Genomic DNA, 25,474 nt, shown 5'->3' with positions numbered 1-25,474 from the left:
AATTATATTAATGTGATATTGATCACATGTTTAAATTTCATTTGAGATGACGAAAGATTATAATAGTCCCTCACTCAGGAGTCTAGGATTTAAGAGTTGGAATAACGGTTAATGTGAATGAAGTGTAAGGTAAAGTTATTTTTGATAATTTTCTCGTAGAAAATTTTTCCATTCATATTCTTTTTGATTTTAAAGTCGATCTATCTTTTATCTCTACCTCTTTTCTTCACAAATCCTATGTCTTTCAAACCTCAGAAATTCAATCCTCAGATTTATTTGTTCACCTAACGATTCACAATTCCTATGTGACCGTATCTCTCCTACTTCTCTCTTAAGATTTTAGATCATCATCTATTGTCAACTTGATAGTGTTTGAATTGAGCACTTATGATATTATTTTGGATATGGATTTGAAGAGACGTCATCATGTGGAGATTTTTTTAAAGGAAAAGATTGTTTGGGTTAAAACTCAAGGAGGAGAGTGCTTGATTATGAACAAATAAGTGTCCCCTGTTCAAACCATTTATGTCGTTCAAGCCATTGAGATGAGTAAGCATAGAGATGAGGGATACATGCATGTGTTTTATTTCTAGTAGTAAGGAGAAAACCAAATTGAGTCTCGATGAAACCCCGATCGTTTGTGAATACCCTAATGTTTATCTTAAGGATTTACCTGGTTTACCCCCGAGGAGAGTGGTTGATTTCCTTATTGGTCTGATTTCTGATGTTTTCTCTATGTTCAAGACTCTACCATTTTATCCTAGTCGAGTTAACTAAATTAAAGAAGTAGTGAATGAGTTACTAGGAAAAAAAAAGAATTTTATTCGCCATAATGAGTCATCTTGGGGAGCCCTTGTTTTATTTGCTAATAAAAATGATGGTACAATGAGGTTGTGTATTGACTATAGGGAGATTAACAAGATTATCATCAAGAACAGTTACCCTTTGTTTAGGATATATTTTCGACTAGTTAGAAGTTAGGAACTCAAGAGTTTTCTATGATTTATTTGAGGTGTAGGTATTATCAATTAAGGATAGCTGAGGAGGATATTTCTAAAACTGCGTTCTCATTGATAAAGTAATACAAATCCAGTATTTACCAGACAAAACCCAAACCGAATTCCGCATTATGATTTTCTACATTTAGTGACGCGATGATCATTTGTGCATATTGGAGAAATCACCAAATATGTTCTTAAGGCAGGGTCTTATTATTGTCACACCAACTTCCTACTTCCATCATTTGGTTCCATCACTTTTATATTTCTTTCATTTAAATTACTTTGTATTGTTCAACTTGTAACTTTTTTCTCATATTTTTATTTCTTTCTCATTGTTATCAATTGTGAAGTGTAAGACTACGTAACTAACGGGTTAATCTCAAAGAAACTACTTAATTAATTTGACTAACTCATATTATCATGCAATACAAAATTAGATATAAAAAGGATTTTATAATTAACGATAAGAAAAATACAAAATTAAGCTACTCTTTAGTAAAATAGACTAAAACAGAAAATCTTGATTTTAAACGATAACAAAAACAGTCTAAAATATCGGAAATCATCCAATTTTTATTTAGAATGGAATGATGTTACTGGTTTGTATCAATAAATTTCAAATCTCCCGACAGTATTATAACCTTTTTACCTTTCGGCTTTCGGTTCATTCATAGCATGAAATTACGAATTGTGGTTAGTGTGTGGGTTTATGCAGTGTTGAGTATGTGCCCTGGTAGTTAATTCTTTAACTAAGTGAACAGTGAACATTCATAATTGGAATTGTATTCGAATTGTAAGCTTTTCTCCATTCAATCAGCTAGTGATGGGTCGACATCCTAGCCATGGAGCCCCTTCTTTTCGCTTCTACCCTGCTGAGGTCACCTTTTCCCTCCCTTTTTACTAAATTTTATTGAATTTGATTGAATTTGATTTTGTGGGTTTTAATCGTTTACGAGAGTTCTTCAATCATTTCTTTCCTTTATCTTTGAAAATGTTGATTTCGTATTATCTGTTGATTACATTTTTGTTATTTATCCAATTGTTGTGTTTCGATTGTGGGTGAATTTGATTGAGTTGTTGCGCCCCTTTCTTGGGTCTTGTTTGCTTCGTCATTTGATGGAATGTGTTTCCTGAACAGTCAAATTGTTAATTTTGTGTGTTGGTTTCCAGGTTGATGCAAATTAGAGTTTCATCATGATACACTGATTGAAAATTATAGTATTTGAAAATGGAGATGCTTTTGAGCTTTCCTGTGAATTTTGTACCTTGCCCATAGAGAGGATACTGTTAGTTAATGGCAAAGATGTATTAGGATCATAATTACCAGATAACCAGAATCTGAAATTTCTCACCGAAACTGTTTTGGAGCCTTTGTTTCCGAAAATCTAGACTGATAATTCCGTAACTACATTCTCCAAATGCATCTTTCAGCCCAAAACCATATATAATACCATAAGCCTTTTCTTTTAAGTCATTTTGTTTTCTTACCTTTTTTACTCATTTTATTATAAAATTGCACCTCGGTTTCATACGTTTCCGAAACTCTAAAGTAAACGTTTCTCGAATCCGTTTTTGTTTCTCTATTGGGTCAAATCTTTTTTCACATGACATTGATTAATCTTCAACTGGTCCAATATCTCAAAAAATTATGTTTAAAGAATAAGTTGTGGCTACTGATGTTTTCTGGACATTTAATTTTACAATGTTTTAATATTATACTCGAATTTTATCTGGTGGCTACCAATTGCTGCATTAATTTATTGTGAGCTGTGGGAAGGAGAAGTAGAACTGATATATATGAGTTGTGTTTGCTTTTGTAAGGTTGCACAAATGGAAACTATTATACGAGAGCATGCTGGTTGCGTGCCACCTAGGGAGTTTCTTCTGTCTCTTGCTGAAAAATTCAGGTTTGTTATGTGTATTAAATGAGGTTTTTTTGTTGATTCCTGTTTTGATTTATCTAATTGTTAGCTCTTTTGAGTGCAGCAACTCACCAGAACGATCTGGAAAAAGCACAATACACATGAAGCAGGTATCGAATCGAATATTTAGCTATTTTTCTCTTTTGATCAATGTATTTTGATTTTTAAAAATAATATGTAATTGTATTTATTCTTTTTGGCTGCCATTGCAGGTCTGGAACTGGTTCCAAAATAGGCGTTATGCTCTTAGGTCAAAATTGGTGAAGTCTCCAGGAAATTCATATATGCCACCAAATCCTCAAAGTGGAGTTGCTCAGGTGAGGAGTGTACCTCCTGTTCCACAGCAGACACCTGTATCATCAGGTAGGATTAGTTTGATCTCTAAGCATAGTATACCTATAATATCTTGACTCTGGCGCCATGTTGCTTGCCTAGATTTACTATTGCATTGTCGTGTGTGTAAAACTTGCTGTAACTTTATCATTAAGTATCCTATAATCATGTTTCTGGTGCCCTTTTGATACATTCATAGTTCAACATTATCAATACTTCTAAGTTGATAAATCTAAAAAGTCTACCGTATATTCTCTCATAAAAGTATCTGTCTCAGGCATTCAAATTTGTGGTATTCACACTTGCAAAATATTATGTAGTATCACTTAAGCTTCCAACATTTAAGCTGATTACATATGGTTTCCTACCTAAAACTTAGAATTAGACAGATTTTCAAGTTAATGTTATATAAAAATCACTTAAGCCCCAACAAATTTTCCACTATGGCATGGTTGTGTCCTTTGGATATCATAGTCAACTCCGTTTATAGGGATTCAAGGCTCTTTTATCGTTGTTATTTTTATTGGAATATTACTTTTTTGATTCATTGGGTGTATGATTAATTTCCAACCTTTGTTTTAATGAAATTCAACTTGCAAGAGCTTCATTATTACTCTAGCTTGCCAAAAACAAATATATATGACGTGTCAAATTGAGATTGTACATCCTGAATTCAAGCTTTAGTTTGACTTCTTTAAAGAGCACCCTCTAGTTGATCGTAAATAAAGTTGCATTCAAAAGTCAAGCTAGATTGAGGAAAATAGTTGCTGATCTCCAATTAACTTTTACACTAGACAAGATTGTGCCAAGGGAATCCCAATGAACATGTGGTGATGCTAAACACTAATCTTTCCAATAAATGGATCTAAATAATGCGTCACTTTAAAAAGGTATGAAAAGGTTCCTACCTTTGTATCATTCAACTATAATGATTATCGTATTTCTCTTTGAACAATTATTCAAAGTGGCACATCATTTGATATAAAATATACAATTAAGATAAAATAATAGAACTTTTGGCATTTCACACAACAGTACAAGTAAATTTATCATTTATGAAGGTTATGAAGATATGATAAGGACTTTTGGCATTTCACACAATATTACAAGTAAATTGTTGTCCTTTTTTGTGAGACTAGCATAAAGTTTCCCATTTTCGGAATTTGAAGAAATATTTCTATGAACATGGATGCTTTGTGATTGTGAGAATTTGTTGCTTACGCAATTGAATGTACCTGATTTTTCATGGTCAATTTTGTACCCATTGTTTTTTCACTCTTTAAAAGATAGTTGTGATTTTGAAAAACTGATGAACATAATTAAATCATTTTTATATTTTTGATTATGATATTGATGCCCATTCTTGTTGGACTCAAAAATTTGTAGTTATGTGACTTTAGCTTATAATGGGCTACGGCTAATGACAAATTAAATTATGTGCACTTTTTATAAATGTGAAGTTGCAAAAGAAGTTTGTTGTCAAAGGTTAATTGACAATGACCTCTTTGTTATCAAAAAGGTTGAGAGTCATTTAATGACAACATGGGTAAATATTTTACCTATTAAAAACTAATGGAGGAACTATAAATATGAACTAGTATAGTATCTTAGATTTTACACTTAGTTTTAAAAGTGTGTCTTGTTTTGCGCCATGTGCGCCTTGGTTCAACTAAAAATGCACTAGCTATGTGAGTTAAATCCCACCAAAAGAGGCGTGCGCCTTAGCGTGCCTCAATGCATGCATGTGCCTCCTCTTTGGGTTGGACAATTAACTTAAGCTTGTTTGCTTGGAAAAGGAATTTCACTTAAAACCCAAATTCACTTGAATATGAAGTTTAAGGAATTGGTGCTTCCATACAAAAAGAAAGCTAAAAAGATGAATATAGCTTTGGGAATTCGTCAAACTTTTATTATAATAGTTATTTGCCAAAGCTGAGTATACTGCAATGAATGATTGTTTTCAAGCATGTTGCTATCATAATAAGAATGTCTTGAGCCGTCACATTACGTTTTACGCCTAGGCCGTAAGGACATTTCGTGTCCCGGTATGCCTCGCGCTTTATAAAACTAGGATTTTATATACGTGACATCCCTTTTTTTATTTTGGAAATTTAAATATTTAATTCCCTTGCCAAGCAGCTCAAGCTTCTTTGAGAATTTATTCTTTTGTTTGGGAATGCATGGAAGTTGGTCACTTCGACATTATAATGCCTACATGGTATTTGGTGTTTTCGGGGAACATGATGGAATTAGCATATACCATGCCAAAACCTCTAATAGACATCAGTATAACATCCTGAAGTCTATATTTTGTTGTGGGAACATGATGGAATTAGCTCATTCAGCAATCATACTGTTTGAGCTTTATATATTGGGGGACATGAGCCTTATATTCAATTGCCTTAAGTCTTTTTTGTTGTGGTGCACATAAGTGGTTGATGTCATTATAAGCTGCTTTCCTATATTAACAAAAGGTGAATGCTTTTAAAGAGAGGGAGTAAGTGTGGCTAGTGCTATATGAAATATGGTAATCATACTGTTTGAACACACAAGACTCAATAGAAGTGTGAGAACTAACATTGATGGAAAAAAAAAAGTGGAAGAAAATTCTATTTGGTTCCTTCTCTATGCTAATTAATTCATAAACCTTTTCTGTTTAGACTATCTATGTTTTAGAACGATGGTAACAACAATAAATTTTTATTGTCTCATTAGAGGTTATATGTGGAAATATCAAATTGTATGCAACCTTTTTCACAGCTTGATTAAGCTGTAGAAACATTTTGAGACTGGTAATTATGAAATTATAAACCTTTTACATTTACAATTTAATAAACAGAATACAAGAATGGAATTATTAGTAGTAGTCTGTATGTTCACCAAGTTTCCCGGAAATCTTTTTGTGTATCTCGTTATATATTTATTGTACTATTTAGGTTGTTGATATGTTTTGTTGCTAAATTTGTAAAAATTTATGTGAAACCAATTGGTCAATGATCATATATTTGCATAATATTTGTACTTAACTTAGAATCTTCCATTAATATACATTTAATGTAGGAAGTTGGAGATTTTTTCAGAAAATTTGTGCTGATGGATTGTGTGGGCAATAGGAAAACTAATTAAGGATTAGGAACAAGAGATGAAATAGGCGGGAAAGGGCAAGGGGATAGGAACATGTGTGCATTTGATCCTCCCTTATTTGAATAGAGGGAAAGGAAGGAGATAGAGGAATGAAATCTCTAGTATTTAATTCTGCCCAACTTTTTCCTTATTTGCCATCCTTTATTTGCGTCCATTTTTTGTCTTCCACCTCCACTCCCCTTTTTCTTTTACTTTTCTGTTGTTCATCTCTTTTCTCTCCCTCTAAAGGAGATCGTGGTTCTTTGTTTTCCATCGGATTAGAAAACATGAGCAAACTTGAACTTCTGAAGAAAAGCCCTATCCCTATACTTGGTATGGTTTGAGTTTTTGAATCCAACAATTTCAATGATTTTTGTCACTTTATACCCTTCTTTAAGATATGCATCCTCCCTTTTGTTGATTCCCTCTTCAATCTCGTTGTTAATTCCATTTGTTACTCAAATTAATTTGGTTAACTCCTTGCTTTTCCCTCTCCTCTCATCTATATCTTCTACATTGACATCAATGCTATGAGAGCCAATTTCTTTGAAAGAAGCCGTTTTAATAATTCTTTGTTGTCGTAAATTTAAGCTACATTTAGTGTGCAATTTGGTGGATGGAAAGCCTCTCCGTGGATTAGTAGTTTTAGAAGTTTAATTTTATATGGTTGATGCAACATTCTCTTTGGTTTATTGTTCATTAATTTCGGATATCAATGTTCAACAGTAAATGACTCATTAAATCATGTGTTCCCTTTTTTTTTTTTTCAATGGTAAATAACCTCTTTGTTCTCATAAGGGGAAGGTTGGGTATATCCAATCTCTCAAAATTCTACTTAGATGGGATCATAGGTGGGACTGAAACCCCTTTAATGGAACTCGGTTAATAGATTATTGTTGTTATTGCTCCATTCAATTATCACTACATTATTTATTTCATATTTATATCAATATTTGTATGTCATAAATAAATTGTTCAGCATATAGCATGTTGCATTTGATTGTCTGTTTAATGTTCCTTGCCTTTCTATGTATTTTTCTGCTCTTATGTTCCTTGAAATCAAGCATTTTATATCTGAGATAACATTTTTGATGCTTTGAATGTATTTACAACCTTGTTAGGTCATAATGTGGTAAGAAATGCATCTGAAAATCCTCCAATGGAATTTGAAGCCAAATCTGCTAGAGATGGTGCATGGTAAATTTGATTTTATAATTAAATTATGTTTTTGTTAACTGTTTATGTTGTATTTGTATTAGCCAATTAGTCATCTATTGTTCATTTCAAAATTGATTCATGATAGTGTTATTTGTCAGGTATGATGTTCAAGAATTTCTTTCTCATAGATACCTTGAGACTGGTAATCCTGTAAGTGTTTGGTGGTCCCTCATTTCTCTTTTTCATAATTCACTAGATCAGTTTTCTTACCGTAAAAGATTGTAGTATGGATATCCATGGCATGTGATCACTTTTTCTTTGAAATAGAAAAGGAGGGTATGAAAGAGTTGATACATCATTTTGAAATAGGAAAGTCATTGGAGGAGCAGCACTACTTTTGTGTCCTTTTCTTTGTTTTCTCCATTGTCTTCTCATTTACAAACCTCATTTATAGAAAAAGAATAATTTTCAGTACCTTAGTCAACACTCCACTATTGGTTCATTCCGTCACTGCTTGTGGTGACCACAAGTTTAAACTAAACTGATGATGATGATGGTCTTATGTTGGTCTTAGGATATTCATGGGTTGAGTGTCATAAGATCCAGATCCGAATGCTGACCACGAAGTGCACCTTGATTTTTACGGTGTAAAAAAATTGGATCCTTATATTAAACCCTTAGGATCTGTAGGTTTTAGGGATCGAAAATTGGGTTTAAACTTCATCTACGTAAATTTTCTAAAACGACTTTAAAAAGAAAAATAGTGAGAACATGAATATAATATATTATTAAATATTTGGGGCTAAAAATTTCAAAAATAATATAATTTATGGCTTATGAACGTCTCAACTATTATTATTAACAACCAATTAATGAAGTAATGATAGTTAGAAATCATGTCATAGCAAGTTATAGAATTTTATTGGGTTTTAGTTAGGTATTAAGTTTGTTTTTCTTTTCTTTTTCTTTTTTTTTTTTTTTTTTTTTTTTTTTGTAAATGAAGATTGCATTTCACCACAAGAATGGCAAAATACAAGCAAGGCATGAAGGTTAGGGACAAACATGCCAAAAAAGACCAAAGAAATTACAAGTTTTCCACTTGCAAGGCATCTATCCTAGAGATTTTTCATTTAATAAAACATAAAAATCTAAACCTAACTTCAGCCAGAATATAGCAAACTACTCTAAGAGCAGGAGTTTTCATTTCCCTGGTAAACTGATTCCTGGTCCACCTACTCAGTACAAGACACTACATAGAGATACCAGACCTTCCTTGTTGCAGAAGCTTTAGAGGATTTGCACTTAGTTAATAAGCAGTGGAGAAAGTCTCTTTCTGTGTAGCGCAGATGGGACAAAGAGGGGATTTTGCCACACCCTATTTTGCAAGCCTTTCCCTGGTCTTAAGTCTATCATTAATGGGAAGCCTAGCAATCAACCTGAGTCGAATAACAATCCAACACCATATTATATCAGCAAATATCACCCTAATATTTGGACTATAGTCAACAACTTTAATGTATTTAATAGAATACAAGCCGGGAACATCATAATCTTGTTTTTCATTTCGTGTTTCACATTACATAATTCTCTAAAACACTCACATCAGTTTTAGGCACAAAAGTCCAGTCAGCCCCTTTAAGATACCTTTCATGGTTATGGATCGAATCTCTCCCTTCAGCAATGTGCATGACAAGTTTACAAACAACTAATTTATTCCAAGTTTCCAAGTTTCGAATTCTCAATCCACGGGAACATACATTTAAGGCTTCCAGTGGCTGCATTATCAAGGCACCCAAACGAAAAGAATTTCCTCCATATGTAGATAAGGAGATAAATCACTCCTTTCTGAAATATCAGCTTCTGCACCCAGTAGGAGGTTGTGATGCTGAGAAGAATGGAGGTGAGGTAGCCAACGTATGTGTAGCTGCATGGGAGAAACTGTTTCCCATCCATCCTTTGATATGGTATGTCATTTTGTCAACAAGGGCTTGGCAATCTTTGTGGTTAATAGGTTTATAGGAAATGGGAATACCAGGGTAACTGAAAGGTAAGGGACCTTTGACAATACCTGCATTCTTGCAGAATGTATTAACCATAGGAGAACTCATACAAAGCTGATTTAAAGGCCAGAGGCACTTGCAAATGTAAGGGCCTCCAACATGAGCTGAATAGAGTTAATGCTGCTTTTGCTGAAAAGCATACGGTCATGCAAAGCTTAGGTCGTACATGGACAAAAACTTCCATATTGGGAGGAATCTAAATTTAGGATTCTTAGCAATTTTTTATAAGTTTGGAGAAGTACTACTTGCATATAACAAAAAGGGTGACACGGGGTCCCCTGTCTCAAGCCTCTTCTTGATTGAATTGTTTTCAGTTGGCCGGCCATTAGCATGAACACAGAATTCTCTGAGGTGATGCATAACATAATGATTTGGATCACTTTAGGAAGGAAGCAGAGGGCTATTAACATCTCATGAACAAAGTTCGATTCAACTGTATCTTAAGCTTTTCTCATTTCCCCCTTTTAATGAGGCAGCTTGAAGGGGCATTTCTTCTATTCTGGGTTCTGACAAGTTCCTAAGAAAGTAACCCATTATAAACAATATTCCTGCCCTTAATGAAAGCCCACTGAGTTAGGGAGAACAATATTGAGTCTTAAACAAATAAGTTTGGTTATACGTTTATAGATTGTGTTTTAACATGTAATATGTTTGAAGTCAGTGTAACCATAGGGATATGGAAAATAGCAGAAATATTAAAGACTTTCAGAAGAACTCCTTAATTGCAGCAATAACACTGCCACCTAGCTGTTCTTAAAGAATGAACTTCCATAGCCATCAATACTCTGGAATTTTGAGTCAGGAGTAGAAAAGAGATCATTTTAATCTCCTCATTGGAGAATTCCAAAGAAAGAAGATTATAAGCATAGAGGAAAAGCTAATGATGCCTATGTTGACTTTTGATCTAGAAGTCATTCAGGAGCTAAGGAGATCTTTATAAAACTTTAGTAATTCTTCCTTGATAAGGAGAGGTTTTCAGTTATTCTTCCACACTTAGAGTTAAGAGCATCCACCTTACTTTTGCTATGATGAATCTTGATGCTTTGAAAAAACACTTTCGAACACTCATCTCCATCCTTAAGCCAATCAAGTTTGGCTTTTTGGTGGGGGAAGGATCTTAAATCACTCTTAGCTTTATGCGAAGGATTGAATTATTAATTATGAGGGTTGAGGGGTTTCACCCCTTTCAACACTTCATTATCATCTTTCTCAAAGACACAATGCTTAACACGTTCAGGGTTACATTAGAGTTCTTTAATCTCACATGGATGCAAAGGTGTTGGAAATTAGAGTGTGTACATTATTCACAAGGGCATTCTGCGTTACTGTATTCACTGTGGCAATGGTTTGAAAACCCTCCTTATCCATTAGTACTTTTCTAGGCTTAGGAGCTCATTGTTTCTACTTGTCTTTTTTACAAACAACAACTTTATGGCCAAAAGGCTTACAAGTAGAAGAAATGATTGGTTTCTGTCCATTTGACTTCTTGTATCACCATATAATTGTGTTCATTGACAAAGAAAGCATAGCTAGGAAAATCACCATTAAAATCCATGTCAATCAGGACTCTTGCAAAGTAGTGTTTATCCTTATTTTGAGTAGCCAATCAACTCTAATAATAGAGCTAGGAGTGCTAGCAATTTTCTTCAAATTGTGCTGCTCTAGTATTTTAATTCTAATTTCTATAATCGCATTATGTAGGAATAATTAACTAGCTTTTAGTTCATCACATTTTTATCAGAGAAAAAATGTGATGAACTAAAAACTAGTTAATTAACGAAAAAAATGCTGATTATGAGAGAATCTGAGAGGTGATAAGGGAATGATCAAAAATAGATAGAAAAGAAGAAAAAAGAGAGGATAGAGAAAGTAAAATGAGGGGGAGAATTTAGTGTATATTTATTTCACGCCTTTAACCAATCATCGCATCATCATATTTATAGCTACACAAGCCTTAACAAACTTGCTGCTCATATAGATTGGTCACAAAGATTCTCTTTCTAGAAGATTTTCCCTATACCCTCATAACAAAAATTGGTTATATTACTGTCCATATGCCAGCTTAGCAGCCTCCTTCCAATGCTTGCCACTGTGATAAACCCTAATTCCCTTGGTATGCTGTGTAGGTATAAATTCCCATGGCTAGGAGTTTTGCCTTATCCTCAAGGTGAAAATGAGGAAATGTAGCCATCGACTTATGATAATCTTCCCAAGTAGCCTAAGGAGGCAAACCCAACCATTGGATCAAAACCTCTCAAGTAGAAGAGCTAGATTAGCGAACATCCAAAATGTCGGAAGGTACAACCTCAGAAATTAGCAATGTGTGGAGCTTAGTTTTAAAAAGCGCGAGGCACACCAAGGCGCTAAAGGCCCTTAGAGCCTAGGCGCAAAGCGTAGGGCGAAGGCGCGAGCTTTTTGTATGCGACGCGCACTTTTTCGCTAAAGCTTAAAAAATAAGTTTTACAACATATATAATACTTCAAACATGACATTCATATTTTAGTATTAACAAGCTTGAAAATATTTATTATTCTTCCGGTAAACACCACTTTAGCACAAAACTATTAATGAGAATACGAAGAATTCCAAAAGTTATTTTCTTCTTCTAATACTTTTTGTTTTTCTTAAAGAAGTAATGGTTTTTTGAACTTCATATTCAAGTAAATTTGAGTTTTACTTCTTTTTGAACAAGCAAGCATAAGTTAATTACCGAACTCAATAAGGAAGCGCACCAGGCGCACATGGCGTGAAGCGCATCAAGGCGCCCTAGGCGCACGCCTCTTGTAGTGGGCTTTGCCTCACCTAGCCGAGGCGTTTTCAGGCAAGCCTGAGCTCGAGGCGCAAAGCGAGGCGCGCTTTTTAAATCTAGGGTATGGAGGAAAGTCAGAAGATTCAAGCATCCCTATTGCTGGTTTAAGAGAGGAAGATCCAACTTGGACACCACCTTGCCCACCTTTTGAAGAACCTTATAAGGGCCATAATAGCGTTACAGGGAGCAACCAACTTTTTATTTGGCCTTATAGAAAGTGAGTGCTGATAGTTAGGTTGCAACTTTAGGAAATCACCTCCAGAAAAAGATTAGTTAGCATAGCTTAGAGTTGGCATAATGCTACATGTTATCCTAAGTCTTGACTAAATGGAATTGGATTTCATCAAGTATGGAATCCCTCTCTTGCAAGAGCTACTCTAGACTATCCATAGTTATACATACACAAATTGCATTATATAAGGAGGTGGTTGACCATTAAAGGCCCGGAAGGGAGACATTTTGATAGAATATTTAGGTGTAGTTTTGCTACAGAACTTCGCTTAATGTAACTATTTAGTCCATCGCTTGGGTTTGCCATTAATAAAGCATCGAAGAAAAGTTTCCAAAGCCTTATTAACAATCTCAGTTTGAGTGTCGATTTGGGGGTGAAACGTACTTTGAACCAATTGAGTACCTTGCAAACGAAATAATTCCTTCCAAAAAGAACTCGAAAGACCAGATCTTTGTTATAAACTATTGAGGAGGGAAAACCATGGAGATTAACTTCTTCCTTGATGAAATAACCGGCCACTTAATGCAGTGAAAAGATGTTTGCACCTCGTATGCCTCCTGTATGTGTTACCTTTTGTTTTTGCTTTTTCTTTTTTTTTTATGTTTTAGGAACTGGAATGCTTACCTTTGCTTTGCGTTTTTGGTTTACACTTAGAGAAATAGCTATTTATTTGAATTTAAAAGAGAAAAAAGCCCCTCTATTTGAACAATGATTTTATCAACTCCTACAGCATCTTCATACCCTTTGGATCCTTCAAGTGAATATAGTCAACTCAAAATTATATTATCTTATGACTTTATAAGCTAAAGTAGTGTATATCTAATTTGTATGTTGTAATAAATGATAATATGAATTTCAGTTCATATCAACTATTAAATATGTTCTAAAATTGACTTTGGAGCCTTTTAGCGAAATTGTACCCCTTGTAAACGAAAAGCCTGCGTCTTCGCCTTGCACCTTGCGCATCAGAAAAAAAGTCTTCTGCGTCTCGGTGTGCCTCGCGCCTCTTAAAACTATGATCACTGCACATAATTAGTAAGCTGCCAAAGCACGCTCCAAGTACCATTCAAATGCTAATCTCTGGTATGTTTTGACCTCACCAACATGTCCCCCACTAGGAGAATCGTGATATTCCGACTCTAATAAAGGGAAAGGATTTAGCAAGTACAAAATGCCCCTTATAAAACAACTTGCCATGGGATATTGCAAAACCTTGTGGAGTTTCCCCATCTGCCAAGATAGTGTGCCTAATATGAACCAAGGTTGCATCTTTGTTTACTTTATTTTAGAGTAGGTCCCAATCAATACTTTTTGTGCTGATCAAGGTTTTCATCTCCAACTCATCATGGTTGCGACATGACAAGGCATCAACTACTTTGTTAGAGACTCTGGGGTTATAAACAATGGTGAAATCGAATGCCATCAACTTCATAATCCATCTTTGATATTGACCCCCCATTTCCCTTCGCTCCATTATATATTTTGAACTCCATTGATCAATTTTAACAATTACATGTTGTCCCATTTAGTAATGTTTCCACCGAAGAACAACAAAGACATGGCTATAAGTTCCCGTTCATAAATGGACTTGAGTTGAGCACGAGATCCCAAGAGTCGATTGAAGTAAGCTATAGGATGGGATTCTTATAGTAACACAGCCAATGCCATGGCTCGAAGCGCTAGTCTCTATCACAAATAGTTTATAAAATCAGGTAGGCCAACACTAGAACATTCGTCTTTAATGTATTCAACTATTCGAAGGCGTTCCTTGCACTTGCATTTTGTCTTTTTTTAACCGATGTGTGAGTCCCTTGCCTAGTTGAGCTTACCACGAATAAATCTATAATAATAGCTTGTTAGCCCCAAAATGATAAGCTACGCGTCGCACTCCAAAATTAAATTTCTTTCCATTGACTACTAACGAGTTTGCTGCTAATGTTTTCAGAACCAATGCTACATGTTCCATAGGCACCGACTTATTTTTACTATAAATGAGGATATCATCAAAAAAATACTAACACAAATATACGTAAGGGCTGGATTACCCCATTAATCACAAATTGAATAGTCGTTGGGGCATTGTTAAGGATAAAGGCATCACAAGAAACTCCTAATGGCGTGATATAACACTACGACGCCATGAATATTGTAGACTGGCCCAACAAACCAATACAAGTCTTTTCAGCACACTTTTTCTTCACAAGTGCGCACCCGAGAAAACTTCCCACGAAGTCACAAATGAGCTCCCTTGAAAAGTAGATGTACCTTCTTGATATAGGTAGTCTACCAATTCTTTTTATAGCTCAACCCAGGATATCACACTCACCCCCACTTAAGAATGCAACGTCCTTGTTGCACCTTAGTTTCATGATCTTTCCCCTACTTGGTGCACTGAACACACTATTAGCCAAGTTGGAGGGGTTGCTTTAATGCCATTTGTGACACTTCCATAATTAGGTCTAATTTTTGAAAATGCTCTTAACGAAAAATATAAACAAGTCCCATCCATAGGAGAGTTACCGGCACATATTTTTCTTAGAAATAAATGTAAGGTTAAAAAACTTATAAAAATTAATAAGTTTTCTAAACCAACTTATATCATCTAAAATACCTAAAAACTCAAACAAAAATATATATGTTGAGACATAAGAGCCATCGTAACTACTTTCTAGGTGAAACTCACTTCACGATCCTTAAGCGATCATTAACATGCAAATTAAGAATGCAAGAAAGACAATAGAAACTCACAAAATTAGTAGATGAGTGTTTCTAACTCCATCCCTGTAAAATAATTAAGTTTGAAAATAATTTAAGAAAATAATCTATTGTTGGATACTTGGATTGCAATGTTATTAGTTCGAAAGAAATCCTTTTGTATGTTTTCAAACTCTCATTTTCAATACTTATGTATGTTTGGACTAACTTACGTCTAGCTTACCAAATACCAATTGGGCAATTAACACACTCTTGACAAGTATATTTCATGCCAAAGGGGCACTATCGATTCAACCTCAACTTTGCATCTTTTTTTTTATAACTTAGCCCTAGTATGTCATTGAATTCCTATGAGTTCATACTCCTTAATAAAATCATTGTTTCTTCCAATTAAATATCCCGTTATATACCATAAAAATTTTGAGGAAGGAGGACTTTGATCCTAAATACAAGATACATATCTTAGTTTACTAGGATTAAAATGATGCATCTCCAGTTTGTGGTCGGTCACGGGATTCACTTACTAGTCATCGTTTATTCCTTATTAGCTTCCCACCTTGTATTTTATGTTCCTGCTTGTTTGGGTCTAGTAGCCGACCCCATTTTGTTGTTGTGGAATTATTGTCGCTGGTTTTCTGGTTAGCCTATCTACATCTTGAGCTCAATTTTGGGCTCCACTGTGGGACTTATTCTCCTTCATAACTTTTTAAGCTCTTCACCAGACATCTGCTCAACAATTTTACAATTGGTACAATATTAGATCGTGTAGGGAAGATCATTATTCTTTTGATTATCTGTATCACTTTGCATAGCTCTATGGCTTTCAGGAAGTTCTAGTTCGTTTCGCTGGATTTGGGCATGAAGAGGATGAATGGGTTAATGTTCGCAAACATGTCAGACAGCGGTCTCTTCCATGTGAATCATCAGAGTGTATTGTAGTCCTTCCTGGGGATCTTATACTTTGCTTTCAGGTAGGGGTTGATCTTTCTGTTGACAATTGGTATATGTTGGAAATCTTTCAAAATTTACATTTGTACTAAAATATTTATCCAGGAAGGTAAAGAGCAGGCTCTTTACTTTGATGCTCATGTCCTTGATGCTCAAAGGAGGAGACATGATGTAAGAGGCTGCCGTTGTAGATTTTTGGTTCGTTATGATCATGATCAGTCTGAGGTACTGCACCTGTCTATATAGTATGTTTACATCATCACAAATGCCGTATGAATTTTAAAATGACTAAGTTTGTTAATTTTGTGTTTCATTCTCTGATTCATTATAAAGCACTCTTCATGATTCTCTTTGCTTTCTCCCTCCTTTATAGTTATTTGCTACTGCTATATGGTCTAGATATTTGAGATGTTTGAGCGAAAAATTGTCTCTTAATGATTCCATACCCTTGACAGATTGTCAAGTATCTACCACAAGAAAGATATACAGCCAATGCTATGTGCGCCTTTGAGTTTGAAGTTTTGTCAGGATAGACTAATGCCCATTGTCAAGAGATATTCGAAATTCGAATTATGATGTGTTGTATGGCTCATAAAATCATGTGCAGTTCTTTTTTATGTAAAGTTGAAATGATGTTGGCAATGAACTTTTGCGATCAAGGGTGAAATGCAGGAACTGGTAATTTAAGTAAAACTTTAAACTGACATTCAAATTTGCTGTTTATTAAGATGGATTAGGGGTTCCATTTCCTTTTTGTTTAGTTCTTCCGGTGTTGAACTATAACCACATGATAAATTAACAATTCAAAAATGTTTCCAGTCCCAGTAAGCCATTATCATGCAAGTGGACAAAGTGGCCAAAGAACTTGAAGATTTGACTAATGATTTTATGTTTTACCCTTGAGAAGTTAAATGTTGGCTGTAGAAGTATTTGTAAATGTAGAACTTGTCTATCAGTTATGAATTTCTGTTTAGCTAAGGTTCACAAAAACTGATTCTGATGTGTTATGTCTCTAGGAAATTGTGCCTTTAAGAAAAGTCTGTCGTCGACCAGAGACTGATTACAGGTTGCAGCAGCTTCATCCTACAAATGAATCGACATTTGCATCTGTTGCAGGAGACTCAAAAGAGCCCACAGTTGACGCTGTTCCCAGCAACATGTCGAGGGTGACTGGTGTGCATCCCAGTGTTGCTATGACATTTCCTTCTTCAACAATTATGAATGCTGACGCTGGTGTTGCACATACAGTTCCAGCTGAAAGTCCGACTCCATCTTCAACTCTGTTTTCTGCTGCAAATCCGTCGTCATCTACGACTCCAATAACTATTCCAACTCCATCTTCATCTACGACTCCAGTATCTGTTCCCACTCCATTGCCATCTTCGACTCATTTATCTACTCCGATTCCGTCTTTTACTTCTATTTCTTCTACAACTCCATCTTTGACCCCAATTTCTGGTCCAACTCCATCTTTATCAGCAAATGCTTCTTTGAATCCCTCTCTGCTTCCAAATTTTGCTACTACTTCATCACCAATTTCAACTCATAATTCTGGTCCAACCCCAGTTTCTGCTCCAACTCAATCTCCAACTCTCATGTCTGCCGCGACTCCTCCAGGTCCAGTTTCAATTCAATCTTCTACTCTGGTGGAAGCTTCTGAATCGATAAAGGTCGAGAGTGATAAACCAGATATTTCAGCAGGTGAAGCATCCGCGCAGAAAAACATTATTAGTCCTGGTACTCCGAGCATACTGGTGGAGGTCAAGAAGGAAGATAGCAGTATACCGTCAACTTTTACGGTGACAGGAAGCAACAATTCCCAGGGAGAAATGAGTGATAACCCAACAGTAACAGTTCCTGCACTGCATGAACCTATAACAGGAGTCCGCGCAGCAATGGAAGGTGGTTCTATTGTCTCAACAGGGATCGAGAGCTCTAATCTGACTACATCAGCTGTCGATAACAAGGAAGAAACAGGATCACGGGCAGTTGTAGAATAGAATAAACTAGCTCTTTAACCTTTTCGTAGATTATTATCAAGTCTTTGAAACTTGTGTCTGGGAAGCAAGCCATATTTCATAGTAGTAGCGCCTGTCCGACTGTCCATGACTTGATTAGCAACTTATATTATTCGCTATAGTTAATTTTTTGGTAATTCTGTTATTAGAGTTTATTATCACAGAAATTTATATGAATGTATTAAACAACATCATCATCATACCCAGTGTATTCCGCTCATAAAAACTATGATCAGGATCTAGAGAAGGATGGAAGACGGCAAACCATATTAAGATCTAAGAGGGATGATCTGTTTCTGGTGCTACTGCGTGATGTCTGATATTTGCTAGTGATCCTATACTTGGTGTGCTTACAATCTGATGAGGACTACTGATCCAAATGAGCTATGCTGTTGGTGTTGCTTAGGTCTCCGGGTGCTGCTGCCTCAGCCTAAGTTGATGCACATCAGTTTGTCTTAATTAACTGTTCCACATATGATTCCACCCTCATTTATGTTCCTAACAAGCTGAGAGGACTTTTAAATAGGAAAGGTTGATTAATTATTTAAAAATTAACTTAAAAAATGATTTAGATAATATTTTTTTTCTTTAAATAGTTAATTATATTTAAAATCAAATTAATTTAGTTAGTTGACTAAAATAATTTTTCTTAAATATCAATTTCAACAGAATTTGCAAAAAACATATTCTCCTTATCAACGTTGCGGAATGCTATCATATGAAATATTTCTTGTTTTAAAGTCCATTCCATGCTGCTAACTTTACAACTTCCCAGAAACATACAACTTAGAGTTGTATACTATTCAATTTTTGCTTATAAGTGTGCAAAATGTTAACATTATCCTGCCTACTACCAAACGCACACCCCATTAACTTACACTCTAAAATCAAGCAATGAGATTTAGACTCTAAAATATTCTCATTCGCTGAAACACAACCCATCATCTTATACTCCAAAATCAAACTAACTTTACACTCTCCAATATTCCTCATCTCCGGAATACACCCGACATACTTACACTCCAAAACCAAACTATGAAGAGACATATATTTCAAGATATTCTCCAATTTCAAAATTTACCCTATCAACTTACACACTAAAATCAAATTCTGTGACCTACACTTTAGGGTACAACCTGCAAACCTATCTCCGAAATACACACCATTTACATAGACTCCTCAAACTTCACATTATGAACCTACTATTTGAAATCATATGTCCCGCGAATAGCCAGAATTCGAAAAAAATAAGACAATTAAACAAATTATTTCCCAAAATAAGCTCCGTGAAAACTTATTTCCCAAAATAAGCGTCCGCACATTCAAACCTAGGTTTGGCAAGAGTCGCTGTTAGTAACAGCGATAGAGGAAAAAAAAAATTAAAACCCTAAAGTCGCTGTTACTAACAGCGACTTTGGGCTTTATATTTTTTCCAGTTCCTTCTTCCTCACACATATTCGCACATTCTGTTTTCATTTGCTAAACATACGAGATCTCCCTCGTTATTCCTCCATTAAAATCACATTCAATCCTTCAACTAAAGTTATCAAATTCCAAGTTTGTACCACTAATTAGTTCTGTAATCTTCCTACATCGACCTAAGGTATTTTTTTGTGTTTTTTTTCAATTTTCGAAAAATTAGGGTTTACTGAATTTTAATCAACTTTCACATTAATGTAGGTTCATAAACTTGCAATTATTCTTGTTGATGTACAGCTTATTGAGGTACGTTTTTATTACAAATTTTTTTATTTGGTGTTGATTTTAAAATGTATGTCATGTATAGTAGTCATTTACACTTAAACTCTACGAATATGTCGAATGTAGTTGTTATTTACCTTGATCTTCATCTTGAGGAGGTTGATTTAACGTGCCCGGACTACGGTGCCGGGTCCTCACAGGGTGCCACATCATCACATTATCAATCACCTCCCCTACCCGATTGTCATGCGACGGCCTCTTACTATCGTAGGAGGCGTCGTAAACCGTCACAGTTAGACAGAGTACAGGAGGAGGATTAGCATTAGAATACTATTTGTATATATTCAACATTTGTACATACTCAATATTTGTAACATTTGGTCTTTTGTGTGTAAATTGTAACATATATGTAGATGTATATATTTTTATCGTATTATCACACGTTTATTATGAATGAAATGATGTTAAGTACTCAGACTTTTCGGCGATGAATCATTCCGCCAAGAATGCAGTATGAATTTAATCAAAAACAAACAGACAATCATATTCAAATAAGGATGTTGCTATCGAACATTCAACAGAATTTCAATCATGTTCAACAAATCCATATCAAATTACATACTTCATTCGTTAAATTAAACTACTGTCGCTAACTAAGAAGGCTTCTTAAACTTTCTCATAATTCTTTCAGTCTCTTCTTTTCTATGTGCCATATCATCCATTTGTCTCTTTAGATTAAATACCTCATCTTTAAGCTCTTGGTTTTCCTTTTCAAGCCGTATTATTAAGTCTCTCTGTCATTTTGTACCCTCCGGAGCAATCCATCTAAAGTATGTGAATCCTAATCCGTCAACCAAGTAGAAAGGGCAAGCAACAAATTCACGCCCTGGATCGAAGTCGCTCCAATCTGTATTAATCTTAACTTCATAGCCACAATCACAAAACTCTTCAATACAATGCTCCTTTGACATCTACATAATACATATAATATAGTAACGTAAGTGAACTTTCAAAAGTAATATTAACATTTATAATTTGAGAGTAAAACTAACATAATACCTTATGTTACCTTTAAAAATTGATTGAAAAGAAGAAGAATGATGTAGAATGGATATAATGAAGTATGGGAAATGATGGAGCTATTTATAGAACATCATTACAACGGCTATTTTCAAGTTCGTAACGGCTATTTTTCTAATTAACAACGGCTACTTTAGTTCATAAAAAAAAATTATAAAATGGTAAAGTCACTATTAGTAACAGCGACTTTGGGGTTTTAATAATTTTTTTTTCCTCTTTCGCTGTTACTAACAGCAACTCTTGCCAAACCTATGTTTGGATGTACGTACGCTTATTTTGGAAAATAAATTATTTAATTGTCTTATTTTTTTCAAATTTTCCCAATAGCCTATACGTAAAAATAAGTTATCAGACTCCTTCATGTGAAACTCTACCAATCTATACACCTTGTTCAATTTACAAGGCTTTAAAGACTCAGTCTTACACTGAGGCGAACTAAACTCCAACTAATGAATTTAAACACTACTATATGATGCTCAAAATTCACTTTATAAAGCTCCCATCATATTATACTCTTAAGTCAACTTACGAAGCTCCAAGTTATACCCCCTAATTCAAAGGAGAACGATTTTGGATACTAAATGAATTCATTTTTTCATTATATTATATATCTCTTGCTCCTACAAATTCATGTAGACATACTTATTACCCTTTTTTTGGGTAGCCCTTCTCTTTTGTTAATCATTCTCCCTCAGTAATCCTTCTCTTTTGTTGTTCTTCTATTAGAACCTTCAATATTCCATCCAAAAAACAAAAAGAACCTTCATCAAATAAGACCTCTACACCATTCTTCTTCTCTTTCCTCACATCTCACAATAAATTTATCATTCTCTCTCAATGCTGCAAATGCTTGATCAAGAGTAATACCCCCGCCCCAATAAGCAATGTTTAACTATATTTCTATAGCTCTTAGGATGAGAAACCAAAATATTTAAGACTTGCACTACGATTCCACAATTGACACACAAGTTGATTGAATATATTCAAACTTTAGTATAACATGCATTTGTTGATGAAACCATCTCATATGCTAATTTGTGAATAATTTTTTATCTGAGTTTTCCAATGCAGCTATGAAGAATAGATTATATATGAATACAAAGAGCTTATTGTTAGTTTTTACGTTCTCATCATTGTAAATTGACTCAATTCATACATTAGTAGTACAAATAAGAAAATGTATATTTATCCCAAAATTTACGAGTTTTTTTTTTATTGGTTATGAAATCTGTATGGATTGTTTTATTATCTATCAATAAGAAATTGCAGAATAAGAAAAAGGTCAATTTTGGTTATTTATGTAAAATTTTGAATTTACTTGATAAATTAGTTATTTGTATCTATATATTTATATTTAAATAATCAACTATTCATTCTAATTCAATACTAATTATTAATTATTATTTATTATTTATCTTAATTATTATTTATTATTAAATATTTATCATTTATTATTGATTCTCAATTATTTATTACTCCCTCCATTTTCATATGATATTCTCAAATAGAATTTATGAACTTTATTATCAAACTTTAACTATGATTTTTCATCGATCTATATGAGAAAACATATTCATGTGGGATTCTAATAGATTCGTTTCAATATATACTTTTTAAATATCAACTTTTAAAATTTTTAAAAACGCACAATTAAAATTATTAAATTTTAATTTTGCATTGGAATTCACGAAAAAAAGTAGTTGAGAAAAAACAAATGAAAACAGAGTGAGAATTGATTATTTATTATTTATTATCTATTATTTATCATTTAATATTTTTTCATTTATTATTTATTTTTTATTAGTAGAATTAGTTTAGTATTGGTAGTATTTGTATAGTTGTTAGTCATATTAGTTTGAAATTATTTTATTAGTATATTATTATTATTTTTTGAAAGAAACTAATTAGTGTTTATTAGTATGATATTAGTTGTATTAGTATGCTATAATCGTATTAGTATATTATTAGTTGTACTAGTGTACCTATAATAGATTATTTGTTATATTAATGAAGTATTAATATATTATTAGTCGTTTTAGTGTATTATTAGTATGTATTATTCGTAATAGTACTAGTCATATTAGTGTAGTATTTGTCGTATTAATTTACTATTAGTTTTAGTAGTGTAGTGTTAGTATATTATTAGTCGTATTAATATAGCATTGGTCGTATTAAAATATTATTATTCGTCTTAGTTTAGTATTAAACCTTGGTGATTGATGGCCAAAATTCCCATTTTCAATCCCTAATTTTAATCCCAATTCAACCTATCAAATTGCCAAACAACCCCTCAATTCCCTTCGCCTAATACTTGCCCCCATAGGTACTAAAACCTTGGGAATTGATAGCTAAAATTCCCACTTTCAATTCCTAATTTTAATCCCAATCCCACCTACCAAATATGAAATTTTATGATTTTTGGGAATTAAATTTCCATTCTCATCCCAAATTTCCATATGCCAAATACCCCTTAATACATATGGGGGGCAAGTATTAGGGGATGGGAATTGAGTTTTATTTTGAAAAGACATTTATAACCTTGTTTATAAAAAATTCACTAGTTTTTGTATTTTTAATGGGGCAAATTTGTCAATATATATTTTATTTTCAATATATATCCACAATTTCTGTCTTATTTCTTCTAACATACCAAACAAGGGATTGGTAATATATTATATAAAAAAATCCCAATAATCAAATCTCAATCTCAATCCCACATTCTTATCCTCAAATTCCCATTCTCATATACCAAACGCCCTTTGAGTTTTTTTTGAAAAGACATTTGTACCCTTATTTATAAAAAATTCACATGCTTTTTTATTTAATGGGGACAAAATTGTCAATTGACATTTTATTTTCAATATATATTCACAATTCTCAACTTATTCCTTCTAACATACCAAACAAGAGATTGGTAATACATTATGTTATGGTAACATTTAATTGTTTATTTATTTACTAATTATCAATGTGAAACTACCTAAATACCCTTTGACTTTTTGTTGACCTTTATTCCTAGTCAAGGGGTTTTTTATGACATTTCGTCTAGTCTGCTTAACAACCAAGTAAACTACTCCCAAAACCCTAAAATAACTACCCACTCATCACATCAACTAACCATGTCTTCCCCTCCCCTGCCATGGCACCCATCACTAGTGGAAAAAATCTCATTTGCTGCGATTTTTTGCCATAATATGCTACGGTTTTGGCCCCAAGCATTAGTGATGGCAGCAGAAGGCCTATTTTAAATGCTGCGGTTTAAAACCGCAGCAGAAAAGTGAACCATAAGCTGCGGGCCTCATTAAAACCGCAACATATAGTCTTAAACTATGTGTTGCGGTTTTAGGGAGGCTCGCAGCATATATATATATATATATATATATATATATATATATATATATATATATATATATATATATATATATATATATATATATATATATATATATATATATATATATATATATATTGCTTTTTTCGTTTAATACTAATAAATAATCCAATAATGTACAATGTAATAATCCAATGATAATCACCAATTATCACAAATAATCACCAATAGTCTCTTTGTAAACTCTCGATCGTATATATAATAATATGTACATATACAAATTAAAGTCCTAAATCTAAACTAATTATATTATTTACCAAGAACAAAAATTAGCAAGATACGCGATACAATCTTGTCTTTCAATTCGCGCATTTTCCCATCTCTCAAAGGGCGTGTTTCCCTTGGATTGTCGTATAAAACCTATAATAAAATATAAAAATAAAAGATATATAATATATAATATATATTATAATTTAAGAACGTAACAAATACTTACGGCATCTATGTTTTCGACTCCAACCTTCTTCACGGATTGTAAGATATCATCCATGTATATGAGAGTGTAGTGGCCGCAATCAACGATATTATAAGCTTATCGAAAGCACTAAGAGAAAATAGATGTTAGTGCCAAAAAGCTTAAAAACCCCTAAAATCGCAACATAACACGTAAATTCTAGCATATGACTATGATTTTCAATTCTAACCACTTCAACAAAATAATATATACCAAATAGTGTTGTGTGCCAAGTTTCATACAAACCAAACCAAGTGTGAACTACTTTATGCGCGAAAGTGCCAAAAAAGCTTAAAAACCCATAAAATTGCAACTTAACACGTAATTTCTAGCATATGACTATGATTTTCAATTCTAACCACTTCAACACAATAACATATACCAAATAGTGTTGTGTGCCAAGTTTCGTGCAAAACAAACCAAGTTTGAGCTACTTTGTGCCCGAAAGTGCAAAAAAAGCTTAAAACCCCTAAAATCGAATAGTATTGTGTACCTTTACTATTGTCCATTTCAGAAATGTCGCTCTGGA

The 25,474-nt window shown here is 33.7% G+C and overlaps 1 protein-coding gene across 1 annotated transcript; it reads left to right on the top strand.

Annotated features, from left to right (window-relative positions):
- The first annotated feature begins 1,594 nt into the window (after positions 1-1,594).
- Positions 1,595-19,254, top strand: LOC130809489 (protein SAWADEE HOMEODOMAIN HOMOLOG 2-like). Its single transcript, XM_057675283.1, has 9 exons — positions 1,595-1,878; positions 2,823-2,908; positions 2,988-3,033; positions 3,136-3,286; positions 7,501-7,576; positions 7,696-7,747; positions 16,181-16,324; positions 16,407-16,526; positions 17,318-19,254. The coding sequence occupies exons 1-9, from the start codon at positions 1,825-1,827 to the stop codon at positions 18,299-18,301; spliced, it is 1,713 nt and encodes a 570-aa protein (XP_057531266.1). The 5' UTR covers positions 1,595-1,824; the 3' UTR covers positions 18,302-19,254.
- Positions 19,255-25,474: the final 6,220 nt, after the last annotated feature.

The sequence above is a fragment of the Amaranthus tricolor genome, chromosome 3, assembly GCF_026212465.1.
Source record: "Amaranthus tricolor cultivar Red isolate AtriRed21 chromosome 3, ASM2621246v1, whole genome shotgun sequence".
Classification (NCBI taxonomy): domain Eukaryota; kingdom Viridiplantae; phylum Streptophyta; class Magnoliopsida; order Caryophyllales; family Amaranthaceae; genus Amaranthus; species Amaranthus tricolor.
Note: the sequence above shows the minus strand (reverse complement) of the source record. Positions and strands in the feature narration are given on the sequence as shown.